At 36.6% G+C, this 19,031-nt stretch overlaps 1 protein-coding gene across 7 annotated transcripts in view; it reads left to right on the forward strand.

The window, feature by feature from the left end:
- CAMSAP2 (calmodulin regulated spectrin associated protein family member 2) overlaps positions 1-19,031 on the forward strand; it is a 111,612-nt gene that overhangs the window by 84,186 nt on the left and 8,395 nt on the right. For 4 of the 7 annotated variants that reach the window (XM_044377779.3, XM_044377780.3, XM_026480691.4 and 1 more), the window contains 7 exons: positions 1,455-1,596; positions 1,882-2,021; positions 9,337-9,430; positions 11,050-11,143; positions 14,263-14,342; positions 14,630-14,699; positions 15,100-17,293. In XM_044377779.3, coding sequence (XP_044233714.1) covers positions 1,455-1,596; positions 1,882-2,021; positions 9,337-9,430; positions 11,050-11,143; positions 14,263-14,342; positions 14,630-14,699; positions 15,100-17,293 — 2,814 coding nt within the window. The remainder of the gene's footprint in view (positions 1-1,454; positions 1,597-1,881; positions 2,022-9,336; positions 9,431-11,049; positions 11,144-14,262; positions 14,343-14,629; positions 14,700-15,099; positions 17,294-19,031) is intronic. The other 3 variants (XM_044377781.3, XM_048225100.2, XM_048225101.2) reach the window with 1 other exon arrangement.

The raw sequence follows: 19,031 nt of genomic DNA on the forward strand, positions 1-19,031 counted from the left end.
GCATGAACGTAATTTTTTCTGAATATAGGTACTCTTGAGTTTGGAACATATCATTAAATACAGATGTCTAATGTGCACTGATTAAAAAGAACAAGCTGAATATCTTCAAGAGGAAAAAATGTTCCATGAATCTTGTTCCTGGGTAGCCAGAGAGAAATAGGAATAAATATTTCCTTCTTCATTAATGCATATACTTTTCTGAGGGATATCATTTAAAGGAAGTTTAATTTCACCACCACATAGTAAATGTTCTCTTTCATTAAATTATTTTTCTGTTTTTATTCCCACAGAAGTATTTTATTTCATAATTACATTTTAATTATAAAATATAGATAACCAGTTCAGATGGAGTTAGAAGAAAAATTAGTTTTGATTACTTTAAAAAATCTAAATATCAGTAACCAATATAATCACAAATTTTTTAATAAAATACTTCAGTACGCATTTTCATTACGTCTTCAGCATTATTTTCTTGGCTTTAGGAGAGCTAACAGCTAATAACAGACCAACCTTTAGTTATTGCTTGCTGTGTGCCCAGCAGCGTGCTTAGCACTTTATGGGCGTCGCCTTACTTAATCCTTCAGTGGTCCTATCAAGTAGGTACTATTATTACCCCCATTTTACAGATGGGGAAACTGAGAAACGAGAGTTTAAGTTATTTGTCCAAGATCACAGAGCTAGTAAGTGGCAGAACCAGGATTTGAGCCCAGGTAATCTGACTTAAGAGCATGTCTCATTTTTAGAGAACTGTCTTATAAATTTGTATCTGGTCACACCAAGCAGACTTTAAAAAACAAAGATTTCTTTTGTTTTTCTGAGGGGGAGCAGAAATCCTTATATTTGCTCTGTTATTAGTGGAGGAAACCTCAGTTGGGTTGGTTTTTTCAATTTCACTAAGTTGTGACATTGTATTTACGTTATTTTAACATGCAAATGGTTTGGTGATATTCTAGTTCCTCAAAGAGATATTTCTTATTGCCAAATTTCCTGTAAGAATAGTATTCTTATACCTGCTCCCCAATTTTGAGAACTCATAATTCTTTATGCTCAAGTAGTACTCTTGCTCTTCACATGAGAACTTGTGGTCTAAATTAAGTCCAACATTAAAATAAATGAATTCTTTATCAGCAAAAGAACAGAACTGATGCTTTGGATACAAAATGTTCAGAAGCCATTTGTGATGCTTTTATATTTAAATATTTAGCCTAAATGTCATTTCATGTAAATTGGCAATATAATTTTATATTAAGTACTTTGAAACGATAATGCTGTTGCTCTGTATTTTACTTTGGTAAAGTAATGTCTAGTATTATTTAGAAAAGAAGGATGTTGCTGAATAGTTCTCATTTCTCTTGGCATATATTACTGGTACATTAGAATCTACAGTGCTGGTTTTTCCCTGTATGTTGTTTAGTATTTATTTTCATCTTGCTCTCTTTTTTTTTTTTTTGTAGGCTCGTTACAGGAAGGAGCAAACATTGCTCAAGCAACTGCCTTGCATTCCATTGGTAGAAAATTTGTTGAAAGATGGCACAGATGGCTGTGCTTTAGCTGCTCTTATTCATTTTTACTGTCCTGGTGTTGTCAGATTAGAGGGTAAGTGTTCAGTGACAAGTATACTTGGTGACAAGTATTGACACAACAGTACTTAATAAGTAATGAAGGCTTAAAAAAAAATTTTTTTTATGTATAATCCTGAGGAAGATAGTTGAGTAAAGTAGTGCTAAGTCTTTCTGTGTAGCAGCTCCTATATTTGTATTTGTGTGTAAAACAGAGTCCATGTAATTGTGTATTTGTACTAAGCCACTAATTATAAAATGCATGCGAAATGTATATTATCAAATTAACCTAGTTATCACCTTGCTCTTTTCCTGTTTGAAGATATTTGTTTGAAAGAAACCATGTCTTTGGCTGATAGCCTGTATAATCTGCAGCTGATTCAAGAATTTTGCCAAGAATATTTGAACCAGTGTTGCCACTTCACCCTGGAAGATATGCTGTATGCTGCTTCATCCATAAAGGTAAATTAAATAATTCTTGGTGTTTTCGTTTTGTTTTGTTTTGCTTTCAGTTTTTTGAAAAAAAAATAAAGCTAGATATATAAATGGCATAGTCACTGTAAGCTTACAAATTAACTGTAATGTCAGTCAAAAGAGCATTTGAAAAAAGTTTTATTTTTCTGCATATTTTAGGTTTTAATACACTGTTAGCTACAGGTTTCTTTTACAATACAAAGCTAAATTTAAAAGTTGTGGTACAAAACTGACGTGTTATCCTAAAATTAGCAAAATAGAGGATAAGCCACTACATGTTTCTGAATCTTAGATGTTATGATAATATGCTGGGAAAATAAAGGAAGATCTGATCACTTCCAGCATTCAGCAGGACCCTGGAATATGGGAAGAAGGAATCTTAAGGTCCCAGGACTTGAGACAAAACCTAGGGAAAGAAAGGGGGAAGGAAAATGTTAAAATAGTCTGGAAATGAACCTTTTAAAAAGGAATTCAATTTCATGAATTTGTCCCCTTGCTTCAGAGTATCACACACTGCCTGTGAGCTGTCGGCCACTGCTTGCTGCATTCTTTCAAGAAGTAGTTATTGAGCATCTAGTCGTGTTCGGGGTGGTTGGGATAACTAAGTGAACAAAACCAAGCTCCTGCTTTGGTGGATCTTACCTTGTAGTGGTGAAGAGAGACATGTCACGAGTAACTGCTTCTGAGCTGCAAGTTAAAAAGCAGCCGCTTGTTCCCGAATTTTGTGATGTGACCTCATACCTCGGTATTCCCAGCAGCTCATAGCTACAAAGTTCCTTTATATCTCTTACAGACCTGCCTAAAGTTTACCAGTTCTGCTGTAGGGTTTTAAGAATAGGTAATCTTATAATAGATTTTTTTTTTAAGTCTGGCTGAGAGGAACAACTTTGTATCATTCTACTCACAGTTCCAGTGTCAACTTTAATAGAAACTGCTAATGGACCCTTCTTACCATGATACTAGTGCCTTGTGGTTCTCGACATTTTTACTCTCTGATCTCTTTTTCCTTCACTCATTTCTGGATCACCACAGGTAGAAGACAGAGCCAAAGGTAAAGGCCTTTCCAAAATAAGCCGCTATTCCTATTGACCCAAAATGGACCCACTCCCCACTATGTGACACATCAGAAGAAAAACACTGATGTATTTTGAAGGCTTCTACCTTGCCATTTTTATCAAAATGGAAGATAGGAAATAACTATTTCCATATATATCTTGTTCATGCCTTTTTTGGCACTTGCCTGTTAAAAAACTTAAATACTACCTCTGTCATCTCAAGGAATTCATTTCATTAAATGCGTTGAGACATAAGATCGAGTACATTTATTTAAGTTGCTTACCTTGGAATTGCAATAAACATTATATAGCCCTAATGTTTAAATCTACTTAGTCTGGGCATGATCTAGATATAAAGACATTTTCTTAAATCAGGCATATTTAAAATAGATAACTGACAGATACATCTGTCAAAATGGCTAGAATCAAAAAGAAAAATAACAAATGTTGGTGAGGATGTGGCGAAAAAAGGAACCCTCTTGCACTGTTGGTGGAAATGCAAACTGGTGCAGCAGCCACTGTGGAAAACAGTATAGAGGGTCCTCAAAAAAATTAAAAATAGAATTCAGTAATTCCACTACTGGGTATTTACCCAAAGAAAATGAAAACACTAATTCGAAAAGATACATGCACCCCTATGTTTATTGTAGTATTATTTACAATAGCCGAGATATGGAAGCAAGCCAAGTGTCCATCCACAGATGAATGGATAAAGATGTGGGGTGTGTGTGTACACACACACACACACACACACACACACACAAATATTACTCAGCCATAAAAAAGAATGAGATCTTGCCATTTGTAACAACATGGATAGACCTAGAGGGTATAGTGCTAAGTGAAATCAGTCAGAGAAAGACAAATACCATATGATTTCACTCATATGTGGAATTTAAGAAACAAAACAAATCGAACGAACAAAGAGACCAAAAAAACAAAAAAACCCAGGCTCTTAAATACAGAGAACAAACTAGTAGGTTGTCAGAGGGGAGGTGGGTAGAAAGATAGGTGAGGTAAAGGGAATTAAAAAAAAACCAGGTGTCTACAGAAAAGGCTTTGGTCACTTTCTGTATTATTTACTAAATTACTAGAACCACGACTTTGACTTCCACTGAATATTTTAAGACTAATAGTTGGAAACAATTCATCTCAGGAGGGACACAATAGAAATGTTTTGTAATATAGTAGAGCTGTTTAAAAGAAGAAGGTGTAGGTATTTTTTTACTGATCCGGAAAGCTCTCCAAGATGTTATTAAGTGAAGAAAGTAGGTAGCAAACATTATAGCATGATGTAATTTATATATTAAAAACAGTTTTTTTCTATTTGTATGCAAATCTGTGCATAGAAAAAGGTTGATTAGAAGGATAAACACAAAACTTGTTAACAGTGGTTTCTTCTGAGTGTTAGGTATTAGGATTTGGGGGAGAGTAGTTAAAGCATACTTTATATTCCATGTTCTGTATATCTGTATTCTTCTGTATTGTTTATATTGTTTAAGAATGTTAATATATAGTTGCATGACTGTCTTAACTAAAAGGAAAGAAAGCTTTTAAATGAAATTTATTTGATATCATGCCTGGAATGTAGTAACAGATTTATTGCTGTTTCATCATCATAAATCCAGAAAGAAATGATCTTTGTAAGCTTTGGTTACTTGGGAAAACTCTCTCTTACTATGCTGACATCTTGTGGCCAAACATAGTATCTTACCAAAGTATTTTTTTCCAGCTTTATTGGATATAATTGACATCCAACATTGTATAAGTTTAAAGTGTGCAAAATGATTCCCACCAGGGATTAGCTGACACCTCTACCATATCACATATTTACCATTTCTTTTTTGTGGTGATCTCTTTCAGCAACTTTTGAGTATACAATACAGTATTTTGTTAACTATAATCATTAGATTCCCAGTTATTTACTTATAACTGGAAGTTTTTACCCCTTGACCAAAATCTCCCCATTTCCTCAGCCTCTCAGTCCCTGGTAAATACCACTCTATCCTCTGTTTCTGTGAGTTCAGCTTTTTTAGATTCCACACATAAGTGAAATCATACAGAATTTGTCTTTCTCTGACTTATTTTACTTAGCATAATGCCCTCAGGGTCCATTAGTGTTGTTGCAAATGGCAGGATTTCCTTCTTTCTCCTGGCTGAATAATATTCCACTGTATATATGCACCACATCTTGTCTGTCCATTCATCTATTGACAGATACTTGGGCTGTTTCCATATGTATCTTGGCTATTGTGAATAATGCGGCAGTGAACACAGGAATGCAGATTTCTCTTCAATCCTGTTTTTAGTTTCTTCATATAAATATTCAAAAGTGGAATTGCTAGATCCATGTGGTAATTCTGTTTTTAATTTTTTGAGGAATTGCATACTATTTTCCATAGTGGCTGTACCAGTTTATATTCCCACCAACAACGTACAAGGGTCCTCTTTTCTCCACATCCTCGCCAACACTTGTTTCTCTTATTTTTGATGATAGCCATTCTAACAGGTGTGAGGTGATATCTCATTGTGGTTGTGATTTGCATTTCTCTGATGTTTACTGATATCAAACAACAGGGTCCTTAAAATATTAATGTATCAATTGATAATTTAGTTGAGCCCTTTAGTTGAGTGTTACTGTTTTTCCAAAAGATATAGACAGCTTTCAGTTAACTATACTAGTAGAGTGGAACATAGGACCAATACTTTAAATAAAATTTTATACTTTGGCTTTTGAAAATATCTTATGGAGAGAAGTATAAAGAAAAATTATAAATCATGATGATCGTATTACCAGAAACATTCCCTGCCCCGTCAGCAGTTTGGTATTTTGCCAACTGATCTTTTTTGTTACACATTTTTTCATTCATTTATACATTCATTCAATAAGTATGTATTGGCCATCTATTATGTACCAGGCACTGTTTTAAAAACTGAAGATATATGGATATGACGCCTGGGTGGCTCAGTCAGTTAAGTGTCTGCCTTTGGCTCAGGTCACGATCCCAGGGTCCTGGGATTGAGTCCTGCATTGGGCTTCTTGCTCAGTGGGCAGCTTGCTTCTCCCTCTGCCTGTTACTGCCCCTGCTTGTGTGCTCTCTCTAATAAATAAAATATTAATAATTTAAAAAAACCTGAAGATATAATGATGAGCACCAGCTTTGTCCTTCTAGACTTAATAGTCTGATGGGTAAAATGAGGAACTCTGGAGAATGTGGTATTGAATGAACTGGAGAAATTAAAAAGGGACACAATCATGTACCCTCTACGCTCTTGTAGCCCATAGTCAGTTTCCCAAAAGCAGTGGAAGTGGGGGGAGGGGTGTTGCATTTTGAAAAGTTTGTTTGGCCTATACTAGTCAAATAAAAAGCTATTGTGTTCTAAACAAGAAATGGAAACAGTTTCAATCAGAGTAATTATAAAAGATGGAAAGAAGTGGGTGGATTCCAGAAATACTTAGGATGCAGAATTTGCAGGCTTTGGTGATGAACTGGATAGGTTTCCGGTGTGCACACTGTGGATAGTGATGCCTGCCATTCAGTGATGTAAAACTGGAATAAGGTCGGATTTGTGGGGAAGATCACTAGTTCAATTTCGGACATTTGAGGTGCCTTTGAAATATCCAAGAGAAAACTCTCTCTAGGCCACTGCATATGTAAGTACAGTCAATACATTTGGTAGCTGATGGGCATGGACGGCAGTTTTCAATGAGGGGAGACATCAGGAGTATCAAATGCTGCTGAGAGCTCAAGTAAGATGAAGACTGAAAAATCTGTTTGATTTAGCAATAAATGTAAGTCCTTGGTGACTTGAGCAAGTGCTGAATTGGAGGAATGATGTGCCTGGATGCCAGACTGGAGTGGATTAGGGAGCCAGAAGACTGAGAGGAGATTGTTAGCATAGGCCTACCTTAGGGAAGTTTATGAAGAGGTAAGAAGATGGGAGTGGGAAGAAACTGGAGAATGGTGAATTACTGAGTGAAGGTTTCATTCTGTTTTTGTTTTTTTTTTTTAAGATTTTTTTATTTATTTATTCGACAGAGATAGAGACAGCTAGCAAGAGAGGAACACAAGCAGGGGGAGTGGGAGAGGAAGAAGCAGGCTCATAGCAGAGGAGCCTGATGTGGGGCTCGATCCCATAACGCCGGGATCATGCCCTGAGCCGAAGGCAGACGCTTAACCGCTGTGCCACCCAGGCGCCCCTCGTTCTGTTTTTCATATGGGAGATTTGAGCAGTTTAAAAGCTAAGTAGGGGGCACCTGGGTGGCTCAGTGGTTAAGCGTCTGCCTTCGGCTCAGGATGTGATCCCAGAGTCCTGGGATCGAGCCCCACATTAGGCTCCTCCACTGGGAGCCTGCTTCTTCCTCTCCCACTCCCCCTGCTTGTGTTCCCTCTCTCGCTGGCTGTCTCTCTCTGTCAAATAAATAAATAAATGAAATCTTTAATAAGTAAATAAATAAATAAAAGCTAAGTAGGAAGGATTCAGTTGAAGGGAAGAGTATATAGGAGAAAGAAACATAATTAAGAATATAAAGTTTCTGAGGGTAAGCAGGGGTAGGATCCAACACACAGCCTTTGGGATTGTGAGCATTCTCATTTCCTTTCTAAAAAAAAAAATCACAAATTATAACGACTGCTTAAAATATATGTATTGTCTATAAACGTTGGACTATTCTGGGAGTTTACAGTTAAAAGCAAATGCTGAAAGTAGGAAACCTACCAAATTCTGTTCACCATTATGCCTTATCTTCTATAACATTCCAGACTCCTACATTCAAACACCTACCTGACAAGTCCACTTAAATGTCTAATGAATATCTCAAAGCTTAACTCAGGATTTCTTCCACTGCCTATTTATCCCAGTCTTTTCCATTTCATTAAATGGTACTGTCAGTTGCTAAAGACAAAACCCTGAGTTACTCTTGATTTTTCTCTTTCACTTTCTACATACACAATAGCCTTCTGGAACTATCCGGTAAAAGATGAATATTTGAAAGTCACCAGCTTAAATATGAGAAAACAGAGTAGATGAACTCTGAGAGTATATAAAGCTTTGAGGATTATTCATAATTAACAGGTAGGAGTGGGGCGCCTGGGTGGCTCCGTCGTTTTAGCATCCAGCTCTTGATTTTGTCTCAGGTCATGATCTCAGGGTTGTGAGATGGAGCCGCTGGACAGGCTCCTCGCTCAGCAGGGAGTCTGCTTGAGGTTCTTTCCCTCTGCCCTTCCCCTACTCATGGCTTGCTCTAAAATAAATAAATAAATCTTAAAAAAAACAAAACAGGAGGAAGGCATGGCATTGGAAAACACCCATATTTCCAATGATAATTTTGAAACCTAAAATTTAATATGAAATAAGACCTTGCTCATTGAATATTAATTTGATAATAATTTTATTAGATGCCAAATTCAAAGGCGTATTATTTTAAGTAATTATAAAACATTTTGTATAGTGCTAATTTTTAAACTTACCAGATGCCTGCAGTTAAAGTAATTCTTCATGTTTATAGCTTTTATGATGTATGCATCCTAAAATATAAGCTTATAGTAGAAATGTGCTTTTGAGGACCCTCAGTCTTTTCTTATAATTTTAAGCTGTTTTAAAATTTATTCACATTTTCAAATATAAATCATAAAAGACAAATGACATTGTTAACCTATAACTTTTCAAAGGTTGATATAATAAATTATATAATGTTTCTGTATGTACATTTCAAAATTATTAGTAATTAGCCATAACAGTGTAGTCTTTTTGTTATTTAGTGCCTGGATTACTGTTGAGTTTAGCATCATCAAGCACATAGATACCTGATTAAGTTTTGGAGAAATTTCTAGGGATCTGGAAAGACTTTTTTTTTTTTTTTTTTTTTTTTTTTTTTTAAATAACAGCCACTCTTCAGAGTGTCAAAGGCTGTTTAAGTTGTTTGTATCGACTTTGGACAAAGAGTGCCTTATATATTATCTCAGAGTTCTACAGTTAGAGGTACCCACGCCTGTCACATAAATTGGACTACCATTCTGGAAATACAGAGAAAAGCAGCACAGAGGTCTTGAATAGCTGTTATAAATGTTACCGAGAAGCATTAATATTCTATCCCAGATTTAATAGCCTAGAGTAGATACACTCCAGTGATGAAGGAATATGACTTAAACCTCTATTTAATAGGTAAAACAGTAAAATTGTATTTATCATTACTTTCTGGTCAAGTCTTACCTGATTTTTCTCCTTTCCTTAACTCTCTTACACAGAGTAATTATTTGGTGTTCATGGCAGAGCTCTTCTGGTGGTTCGAAGTTGTGAAGCCCTCGTTCGTGCAGCCTCGTGTTGTTCGTCCACAAGGAGGTAGTAGGTGTTCCTGGAAACAAAATGGAGAGTTTATCGAACCTCCCCTGGTTATTATGTTCAAGGGAATCCTATTATTGTTATAAAACAGCTATTAGCCTTGATAAATTCTGAATATTTTAATATTTAAAGCTGCTAAATTCTCTGTGAGACATGATGTAGGAGAGAACAGCTCTGAATTTGAAGCCTTATGTTGTGGAATTTCTAGCTTCAACTCTTAGCCTACTTTCTTCTCTTTGCATCTTTTACCCCCATCTCTAGCTTTTATTCCCTGTTAGATGCTGAGTTTTTATTACTGTTACCCAGAATCCACTTAAATGATGGCTTGGCTTTAATCTACAACTTGAATTTACCACTAAACCAACCATAAGAAGGTTTATATACATATTTTTAAGCCCCATATGTTTTATGATTATTACATATCATGTTCTATTGATTGCACATAAGAAAACTAATACAAAATAAAGGGGTTACTGTAAAGACCCCTAGAAATAAAGAACAAAAAATCTTCCTGCATTTTCTCTAAAACAAATTTTCCTTTGGCTTCCATTATGAAACCAGAGGTTTATTTCTATTGGGGGAAAAAGGATTCTAAATTGTAAGTTTAGCTCCACTAAAGAACTTCTCTTCCAGCATAACTACGGGACCAGTTCCTTCTACTGCCAGTGGCTGTCTTGCCAAACACAAAACACGATTATTGTGCATCCCAGCTACTTAGCTGCTTTCCTTGGCTCCACATTTTGGTATTTTTCTCACCATTACCCTTATTTCTTCTCTATCTCCTCCCTCTCAGAAAAATTTAAAAGATCAGGAAGGAGGAAAAAATGTGTAGTCAAGGGAAAGGCATGTCACTGTAGTGAGTAGAATGAGCTTGCTTCCAGTGTGCCCACTGCATCTGAGGCAAAGTTCTGGGAACTGTGCAATAAAGAGTATTTCATCTGTTCCATCTCGAAGCTGCTTAGGGCAGATTCTGATTACTGAACATAATGTATCAAAGAATACCTACAAAGAAGTTAAGATCCTTCCGTAAGGCCCTGTAATAAAGTCAGGTGTCTTCAGTAATTATCATAACCAATATTTGTACAGTTTTTTACAATTAATATAGAATTTTCACTTACATTGTGTTCTGTGATTTTTTTTTTTTGCCCACTATTCAAAATATTCAACAGCTATTACATTAGATCTCAAAGGCAAAACGTACATGGAGTCTTCCCCAGAGTTATTTACAAAAATATAAATTCTGGGGTGGGGGGTTAATTATTGACCAGTGAAATTCTGTCTTAATTGATTACCAAAATACCAACTATTTCATAAAGAAACAAAAATTACCATATGTAACTGAAGTTCTGTGAAAGCTTTAGTAAAATTAGACACTTGGATTTCTTTTTAAATATCTGTATTTATTTTATGTTAGGCCTTCTCCCTTCTTTCCCCCCAGTTAGCCTTAATCAAGTGAATTTTTTAAGCCAGAACTTCAAGAAGGGTTTTAAATTTTACCCTTGAAAATTATTTAAGAAGAAAATTTTCATTATGCTACAATAAAGGAAAATGGAAATTCTTGAAATAGTGGTGGAAATATGCTAAATACATAATTTTGAGGCTTTTATCTTTTATTGTAGCTGAACCTGTGAACGATATGCCTTCAATTTCTGTGTTGAATGCGGCCAAAACAAACATCTTGGACAGTTCGTGTAGTTCTGACTTCACTTCAAGGTAGAGTCCAGAATGACCTCATTTTCACTGTTTCCATTTCCATTTGCTAATGAAATCAAAATAAAATTCTGTTAGTTTTTAAAATTTCTGTTGGACTTTGAACTAAATAAGTTTTAACTAGCTTATGGTATGTATTACACAGCTTGTTTTAACTTAACTGTAATAGAATTTACACAGAAAGGAATGTTTCATAAACAGGCTTTAATGAATCACACTCAGAAGTGGGAGAATACATTCTGAGCTTAAAACCAAACTTTTGCTGTAGAACTTGTTTGTCATTGAGAATTGCTAAGTGATAGGCCTCGAGGTGGGGGGAATTTTAAGTTCCTGTTTAGGTTTTTTAATTTTTTTTTTTCTTTAATCTTTGAGGTAGTTTCCCCTGCTGTTTGTTTGTTGGTTAGTGTAACTAACCAAAGATCACAATAGAATGTTTCTTGTAATACTGAATCTTTATGTCTGATGCTTTAGTTCTTAATATCAGGAACTGAATTGAAAGCAAAGAAAAATTTAATATTGGGATAATCCTGACTTCTGCCCAAACATATGATAGACACATTAGTTTGTTTAAAAATGTTTTTCAGCAGATCCTGTATTTTTTTAGGTATATTTATTAGAACCTAAAATTTATATTGACTATGGACTCCCTCATTTATGTTTTTTTTTTTAAGTTTAAAATTGTATTTTGCGGTGTTTTAGAAATCCAAGCAGATCCATTAAAATTTTTAAAAATGATGAACAAGCAATTGAAAGTACTTTATGAATTCTTGGCTTAACATAAAACTATGAACTTGTACTGAGCTGTCACCCACTTCACACATTTAAGAAGTTTTCTCTCTCAAGTGGGTGCTAATGGGTGTGAAACTGGAACCTTGACAGAGCCCTTATAGTACTCTTACTGCCTTCATAGGGCTTCTTACCTCTGAACTGGCTGATGTCTGTAAAATACTTCCTACAGATTAAGAAAGCATTTTCCTTCCCTTACCCTCTGGTTTACTGTTACGGATTGTCTTACTACACCCATTCAGTTTTCTATTCTGTAATATGCCTGAGATTTTACAAAAAGAGGTTCAGTTAGGATATGGCTGATCTAGGAGCTTCTCTATATTTTTTCCCACGGGAAACTTTTTTCTACGTATTAATTTTCTTGGTGTTTTCCTGGGTTGATTACATAGTGACATTTCGTTCCTTGAAAATTCAGAAAACATTCAGTATTCTAGGTTATGACTCTTGTACTATTAAATCTTTAAAATCTCTGAAACTTTCTGCCTCAATGCTAGATTATCCCACAACTATTAATTCTAGGAACCTTATTTGGAGACTGTTCACATTTCTGACCCTGGAAAATGTCTTAAGGCCCTCTGGAAGACTCCTCTGTGTTTCTCAGATATCTCAGTGGCTGCCCTTACTCATTTTCCCTAGCAGATGGATGTCTAAATTATTTTCCTTGAAGAGACACTGTATAGCTGTCATTCTAGGATCCTACTAATCCTCTCATTTCTGTAAGTCTCCAGGTGGTCCACTGGAGTTCTCTCATTGTAGAACATTTCAGGAAGGAGTCAAAAGTTTCCACTCTTCCTGAGAAAAATGCAGTCACATGTACAAATGTGAGTGCCCCTAAATAATGAAGTTATGAGGGGAAAACAAAGGAAGAAGACAGGCCGAGCAAAAAACATTTGTAGCAGCTAATCCACACACTTGACTACTAACCTGCTGAGCAGTTAGACCAGATCAAAATTTTCTATGCAAATGTGAAAGTGAGGCAATTAATAGGAATTTAAAATACTTTAGCCATTATCTGGAGAAGAAGAGAGTGAATATATTTTAATTTCTAACTTATGTATCTTCAGGATTAGCCTCCTATCATAGATGTAAGGGAGAATACAAACAGGGGCAGTGATTTTAGAGGGAGGGATAACAGAAACAAACATGACGGGGCAGGTGAGTATTCCCTGATAGTCCTCTGAGAGAGAATGTGATGGGCAGTTTAGGGGTAAAGGCAAACGGAAGCAGATAAGCATTTGCTTTGGAGACAACAAGGTCATACAAGTTCTTCAAGTATTGTTGCTTTTAGAAGAGCTCACTGATGAAGCTTTCATTAAATAGTAAGAATACAATATTGTTTCATTTGAATTTTTTGATCGACTTGTTCATGTTCTCAGTTTATAATAGCCAAAAGATAATGTGATTTGAAGGGGGACTACAGAAGTCATTACATACATCCTGTTCCCCAGTTGATTCTCAGCTGATTGGGGGTGGGGACGTGTAACATTGGCACTTGACTATAAGGTAGGCTACAACAGACTTGAAACTTGAAGAAAAATTAAATTTGGCCCAAATGGCATGATAATTTGAGAAATAGACTACCTAATCCCCTGCATTAATTCGAATGAGGTGGAATTAAGAAATAGGAAAGTTTCATATCTTTATAGGCATTGAGGTCTTCAAGGTGCAGCTCAATATATTAATATTAGGGGCGCCTGGGTGGCACAGCGGTTAAGCGTCTGCCTTCGGCTCAGGGTGTGATCCCGGCGTTATGGGATCGAGCCCCACATCAGGCTCCTCTGCTATGAGCCTGCTTCTTCCTCTCCCACTCCCCCTGCTTGTGTTCCCTCTCTCGCTGGCTGTCTCTATCTCTGTCAAATAAATAAAGTAAAATCTTTAAAAATATATATATATATATTAATATTAATTTTGATGTAACTGTTAGAGATGTATAGACACAGGTCTGTGAACAGGGAGGCGGCCAGGATCTTTTACAAGGGTTTATTATACCTGTAGTTTCTAGAGATTAAATATTTCCAGCTGATGACTTTAACTTACCTATTTCTCAGTATTTCTGTTTGTAAAATGAAAATATGCCATATCTTATCTCACAAGGATGTTGAGGTGTGTATGAAAATATTTCTCTTTGACTAAAAGACATAAAATACATAGACATACATATACTTAACAGCCATTTTTGGTTTAAACAATATATTGTGTTTCCTTTTTTTTTTGTTTGTTTAATTTAGGGTGGAGAGTCAGAGGTGGTAATGTTTCTAATTTCAGCCATTCTGTGTAAAGTTTATATTAAAGAACTAAAACATAATAAAACATTTTACATTTATTTTACCTTGCAGTGGGGAAGGAGCTGCATTTACACACACTCATCATTTGCCTTCTAGATATTCACGCCCCCAAGCTCATTCTTCAGCTTCAGGTAATATTTTTGAAAAAACCTAGGTTAACTGGGAAATGATTGAGAATAAATGTATATAAAAATGGCCAGGTTTTTTTTTTTTTTTTTGGAAAAGTGTTATATATACACTAAAATGTTGATCTGTTTCTCTGTGCTTGCTTTTCTTAATAAAATGATCTTTATTTCTCCATATATACCTACTTACTTTTTAGTGCTCTTAATGAATCCTGAAATATTTGAAATCTGTTAAGCTGTAAGTTAAAATTTTTTACATACTTTCAATGACTTTTTCTTTTTCACATTTGAAGGAGGAATTAGAAGGTCTTCATCTATGTCCTATGTTGATGGTTTCATAGGGACATGGCCCAAAGAGAAAAGGTAAACAAAGGGAATTATTTTTAGTATATTCACATTATAAATGTGAGAATAAATGCTATTTATTGAATTGCTATATTGTACAGCTGCAACTAATATAACATGGTCACCTATACTTTAGTAATTAAAAAAAAGAGAAAGAAATGCTGATTCTCTATTTTGTTGGTAGCCAAATTGCAGTTAGTACCTCACTTTGAAAAGGGCAATGTAGGCAGATGACTGAGAGTTCAAAGGGGCTAAAGTTAAAGGTAGTCCAGTAGCCCTACGCTTACCTTGAGCACAACAGGATTATGAGAAATGGGAAAAGAAGGGAAGTATAATTTTAAATAATTGTTAAAGGGTATCAAATCATTTCTTTTCTGGGCATGTTTAAGGTTTTTCATTTTCTCTAAATGTTTTTTAGATCATCAGTGCATGGAGTTTCGTTTGATATTTCTTTTGATAAAGAAAATACTGTACACAGATCCACTCCAAACCGAGGAATCACTCGTTCTATTAGTAATGAAGGACTTACTCTGAACAATAATCGTGTATCTAAAAATATTAGGAAAAATTTGTCCTTTAAGCCAGTAAATGGAGAAGAGGAAGCAGAAAGCATTGAAGAAGAACTTAATATAGACTCTCACAGTGGCCTCAAATCTTACACTCCCCTTAATACAAATGAACTAAATTCCAACGAGAATATTCATTATAAGCTTCCAAATGGAGCTCTACAAAATAGAGTACTTCTAGATGAGTTTGGCAATCAGATCGAGACACCAAGCATCGAGGAAGCGTTACAAATAATTCATGACACTGAAAAATCTCCCCATACCTCTCAGCCAGACCACATTGCTAACGGCTTCTTTCTTCATAACCAGGAAATGAGTATCCTAAATTCAAACATCAAGCTGAATCAGTCTAGTCCTGATAACATAAATGATACAAAAGGTGCCTTGAGTCCCATAACTGATAATACTGAAGTAGACACTGGAATTCATGTTCCTTCAGAAGATATCCCTGAAACTATGGATGAAGATTCTTCTTTGAGAGATTATACTGTAAGCCTAGACTCTGACATGGACGATGCATCGAAATTTCTTCAGGATTATGATAATCGAACCAGCAACCCCAGAGAAGCTTTGAGCCCTTGTCCGAGTACTGTAAGTACCAAGTCTCAACCAGGCAGCAGTGCGTCTTCTAGTTCTGGGGTGAAAATGACCAGCTTTGCCGAACAGAAATTCAGGAAACTGAATCATACCGATGGGAAAAGTAGCGGGAGCAGTTCTCAGAAAACTACCCCAGAGGGCTCTGAACTTAATATTCCGCACGTGGTTGCTTGGGGACAAATCCCAGAAGAAGCAGGCCTTCCACAAGGCCGGGACACTACCCAGCTGTTGGCCTCTGAAATGGTGCATCTTAGGATGAAACTGGAAGAAAAGAGGCGCGCTATAGAAGCCCAGAAGAAGAAGATGGAGGCCGCTTTCACTAAGCAGAGGCAGAAGATGGGAAGGACAGCATTTCTTACTGTGGTGAAAAAGAGAGGGGATGGCATTTCCCCTCTTCGAGAGGAAGCAGCCGGTGCAGAAGATGAGAAAGTGTATACTGATCGAGCAAAAGAAAAGGATTCACAAAAGGCTAACGGACAGAGGAGTAAGTCTCTGGCGGATCTGAAGGAAGGCATGGAGAATCCTCAGGCCAAATGGCTGAAGTCTCCAACCACACCCGTTGACCCAGAGAAGCAGTGGAACCTGGCGAGCCCCTCGGAGGAGACTTTAAATGAGGGAGAGATCTTAGAATATACAAAGTCCATTGAAAAGTTAAATTCCTCTCTCCATTTTCTACAACAAGAAATGCAGCGCTTGTCACTTCAGCAGGAGATGTTAATGCAGATGAGGGAGCAACAGTCCTGGGTGATCTCACCTCCGCAGCCCTCTCCACAAAAACAGATCCGCGACTTTAAACCTTCCAGGCAGGCAGGCCTGTCGTCAGCCATTGCACCCTTTTCGTCAGATGCCCCCCGTCCTACCCATCCGTCCCCGCAGTCTTCCAACAGGAAGAGCACATCTGTTTCTGTTAAAAATCAAAGGACTCCTAGGCCAAATGAATTAAAAATAACGCCTCTGACTCGAACGCTGACGCCCCCTCGGTCTGTGGATAGTCTTCCTCGGTTACGGAGGTTTTCACCAAGTCAAGTTCCTATTCAGACTAGGTCATTTGTGTGTTTTGGGGATGATGGAGAGCCTCAGTTAAAGGAATCCAAACCTAAGGAAGAAATTAAAAAGGAGGAACTGGAAGCCAAAGGGCAGCATGTACATAACCCGGAAGAAAAGGAGATCAAGCCTCTTGAGTCAACAGTTTCTGAGGTCCTGTCCCAGCCCATCACAGAGACCATCCGACTGACACCAAGTGAGGACCAGCTGAACCCGCCCGCAGAGCCTCCTCCTAAACCTGTTTTTCCACCCGCTGCTCCTAAAAATGTTAATCTGATTGAAGTTTCGCTCTCAGATCTGAAACCACCTGAAAAGGCTGATGTAGCTGTTGAAAAATACGATGGAGAAAGTGATAAGGAACAATTTGATGATGACCAGAAAGTGTGCTGTGGATTCTTTTTTAAGGTAATACCAGTCTTCGTCATTTTGGGCATCATCAGTAGATGGGTTTGGTTTTAGTTAATGTGCACGCCTTTCAGTAGTAGTCCCTTTTGTTATGAGCCTGCCGCTAACCCTGAAATACATTTCGGGGCTCCCCTTGGTGGACTGCAGTAACATCCAAGCACACTGAACAAATCTTTCCTTCACCAAGGTCACGGTACATGTTTAGATGCGCTGTTTTGCTCCTCTGCCTCTCTTGCTTGCTTTCATAAAAGCCTTTTAAAAAACGTTGAGCTGTTTGGATCTCTTCAAAGAGTTGACTGTCAGTTTGTAAAAAGCACATAATTTGGCATCGTGTGTAAGTATATTTTAGATTTTTTTAAATTTTCAACATCTTTCCTTAATGTTTTGTTAAAAAATTTTTTAAGGGACGCCTGAGTGGCTCAGTTGGTTAAGTGTCTGCTTTCGGCTCAGGTCATGATTTCAGGGTCCTGGGATTAAGTCCCGCATCGGGCTCCCTGCTCAGCACGGAGCCTCCTTCTCCCTCTGCCTCTGCCTCCCCCTGCTTATGCTCTCTCTCTGACAAATAAATAAAAGTCTTAAAAAAAACTTTCAAAAAATTGACCAGACATAATCTTGCAAGGTGAAACATTTAAAAATAACATACAGATAGCTCCTTTAAAAGCACTGGATAAAGGTCTAACATATGATTCCTAATCTCAGTCTTGATATTAGATATAACGTACTATAGCCAGCCAACATAAATATTGAACAATATCACCTCTTGATGGTCAAGATCTTAAAATTTATCATAGATATTAGAAAAACAAGAAAAGCTTAATTAAAAATTTTTCTAATTATCCATTTTATTCATCTTTATGTTTTCCTGTATTTTCCAAATTACCTTTAGGAAAGAATATTTTTTTAATAATCAGAAACATGTGGGTGTGTTACTCATATTTCTTTTTTGAATTAAGGAACTAAAGTAAGATCATCTCTAATCCTGTCTAGCTCCACAATTTGGAACACAGAGGAAAAAGACAGTACTCAACAGCATCAGTTTATAATTTAAGATTTTAAATTGAAACCACAGTTCTACTGGAATAAAAACCCAGGAATATCAAAGTGATTACAGTCGATAGTTTTACTTTTTGTCATTTAATACTGGAAATTTGTAATTTATTTTAAAGTTGATCTCAGGGTGATTGTCCTTTAGCCCCTTTTAAAGTTTAGAAATTTGAATGTGAGTCATGTTTTGTCTCTTAACCATGTAAAATGACTAATTTTTAATAGAATGCTACTGTAGACATGAATAGATACAGTTTACTAATTTTAGAGACCCCAGCTACCTCTGTTTCTTGCAAAGAAAGGAGAACGGAAGGGAGAGAATGCTTCAGGGCGAAACAGGCGGCACATCTACGCCCTCGTGTCCACTCTGTCATGCAGCAGTGGTTTCGTTTATGGGATATAACCATGTAGCTAATTTTTGGGTACTTTTACTTGAGTTTTCTTTATTGAGCATGTATTTTAAATACAATTTTAATGAATTTTAAAAAATAAGTAATCTCCACACCCAGCGTGGGGCTCAAACTCATGACACTAACATCAAGAGTCACGTGCTCTTCTGACTGAGCCAGCCAGATGCCCTAGTGTGAATGCAATTTTTTAAAATTGAGGGAAAACTCCTTACTTTTAAGCTATTTATTAAGGTCCAAAAAACCTCCGCCCTTCTTTTTTCCTTTTTATGGTTGTTCTTTCCTAG

The sequence above is a fragment of the Ursus arctos genome, unplaced genomic scaffold (assembly GCF_023065955.2).
Source record: "Ursus arctos isolate Adak ecotype North America unplaced genomic scaffold, UrsArc2.0 scaffold_2, whole genome shotgun sequence".
Lineage (NCBI taxonomy): Eukaryota > Metazoa > Chordata > Mammalia > Carnivora > Ursidae > Ursus > Ursus arctos.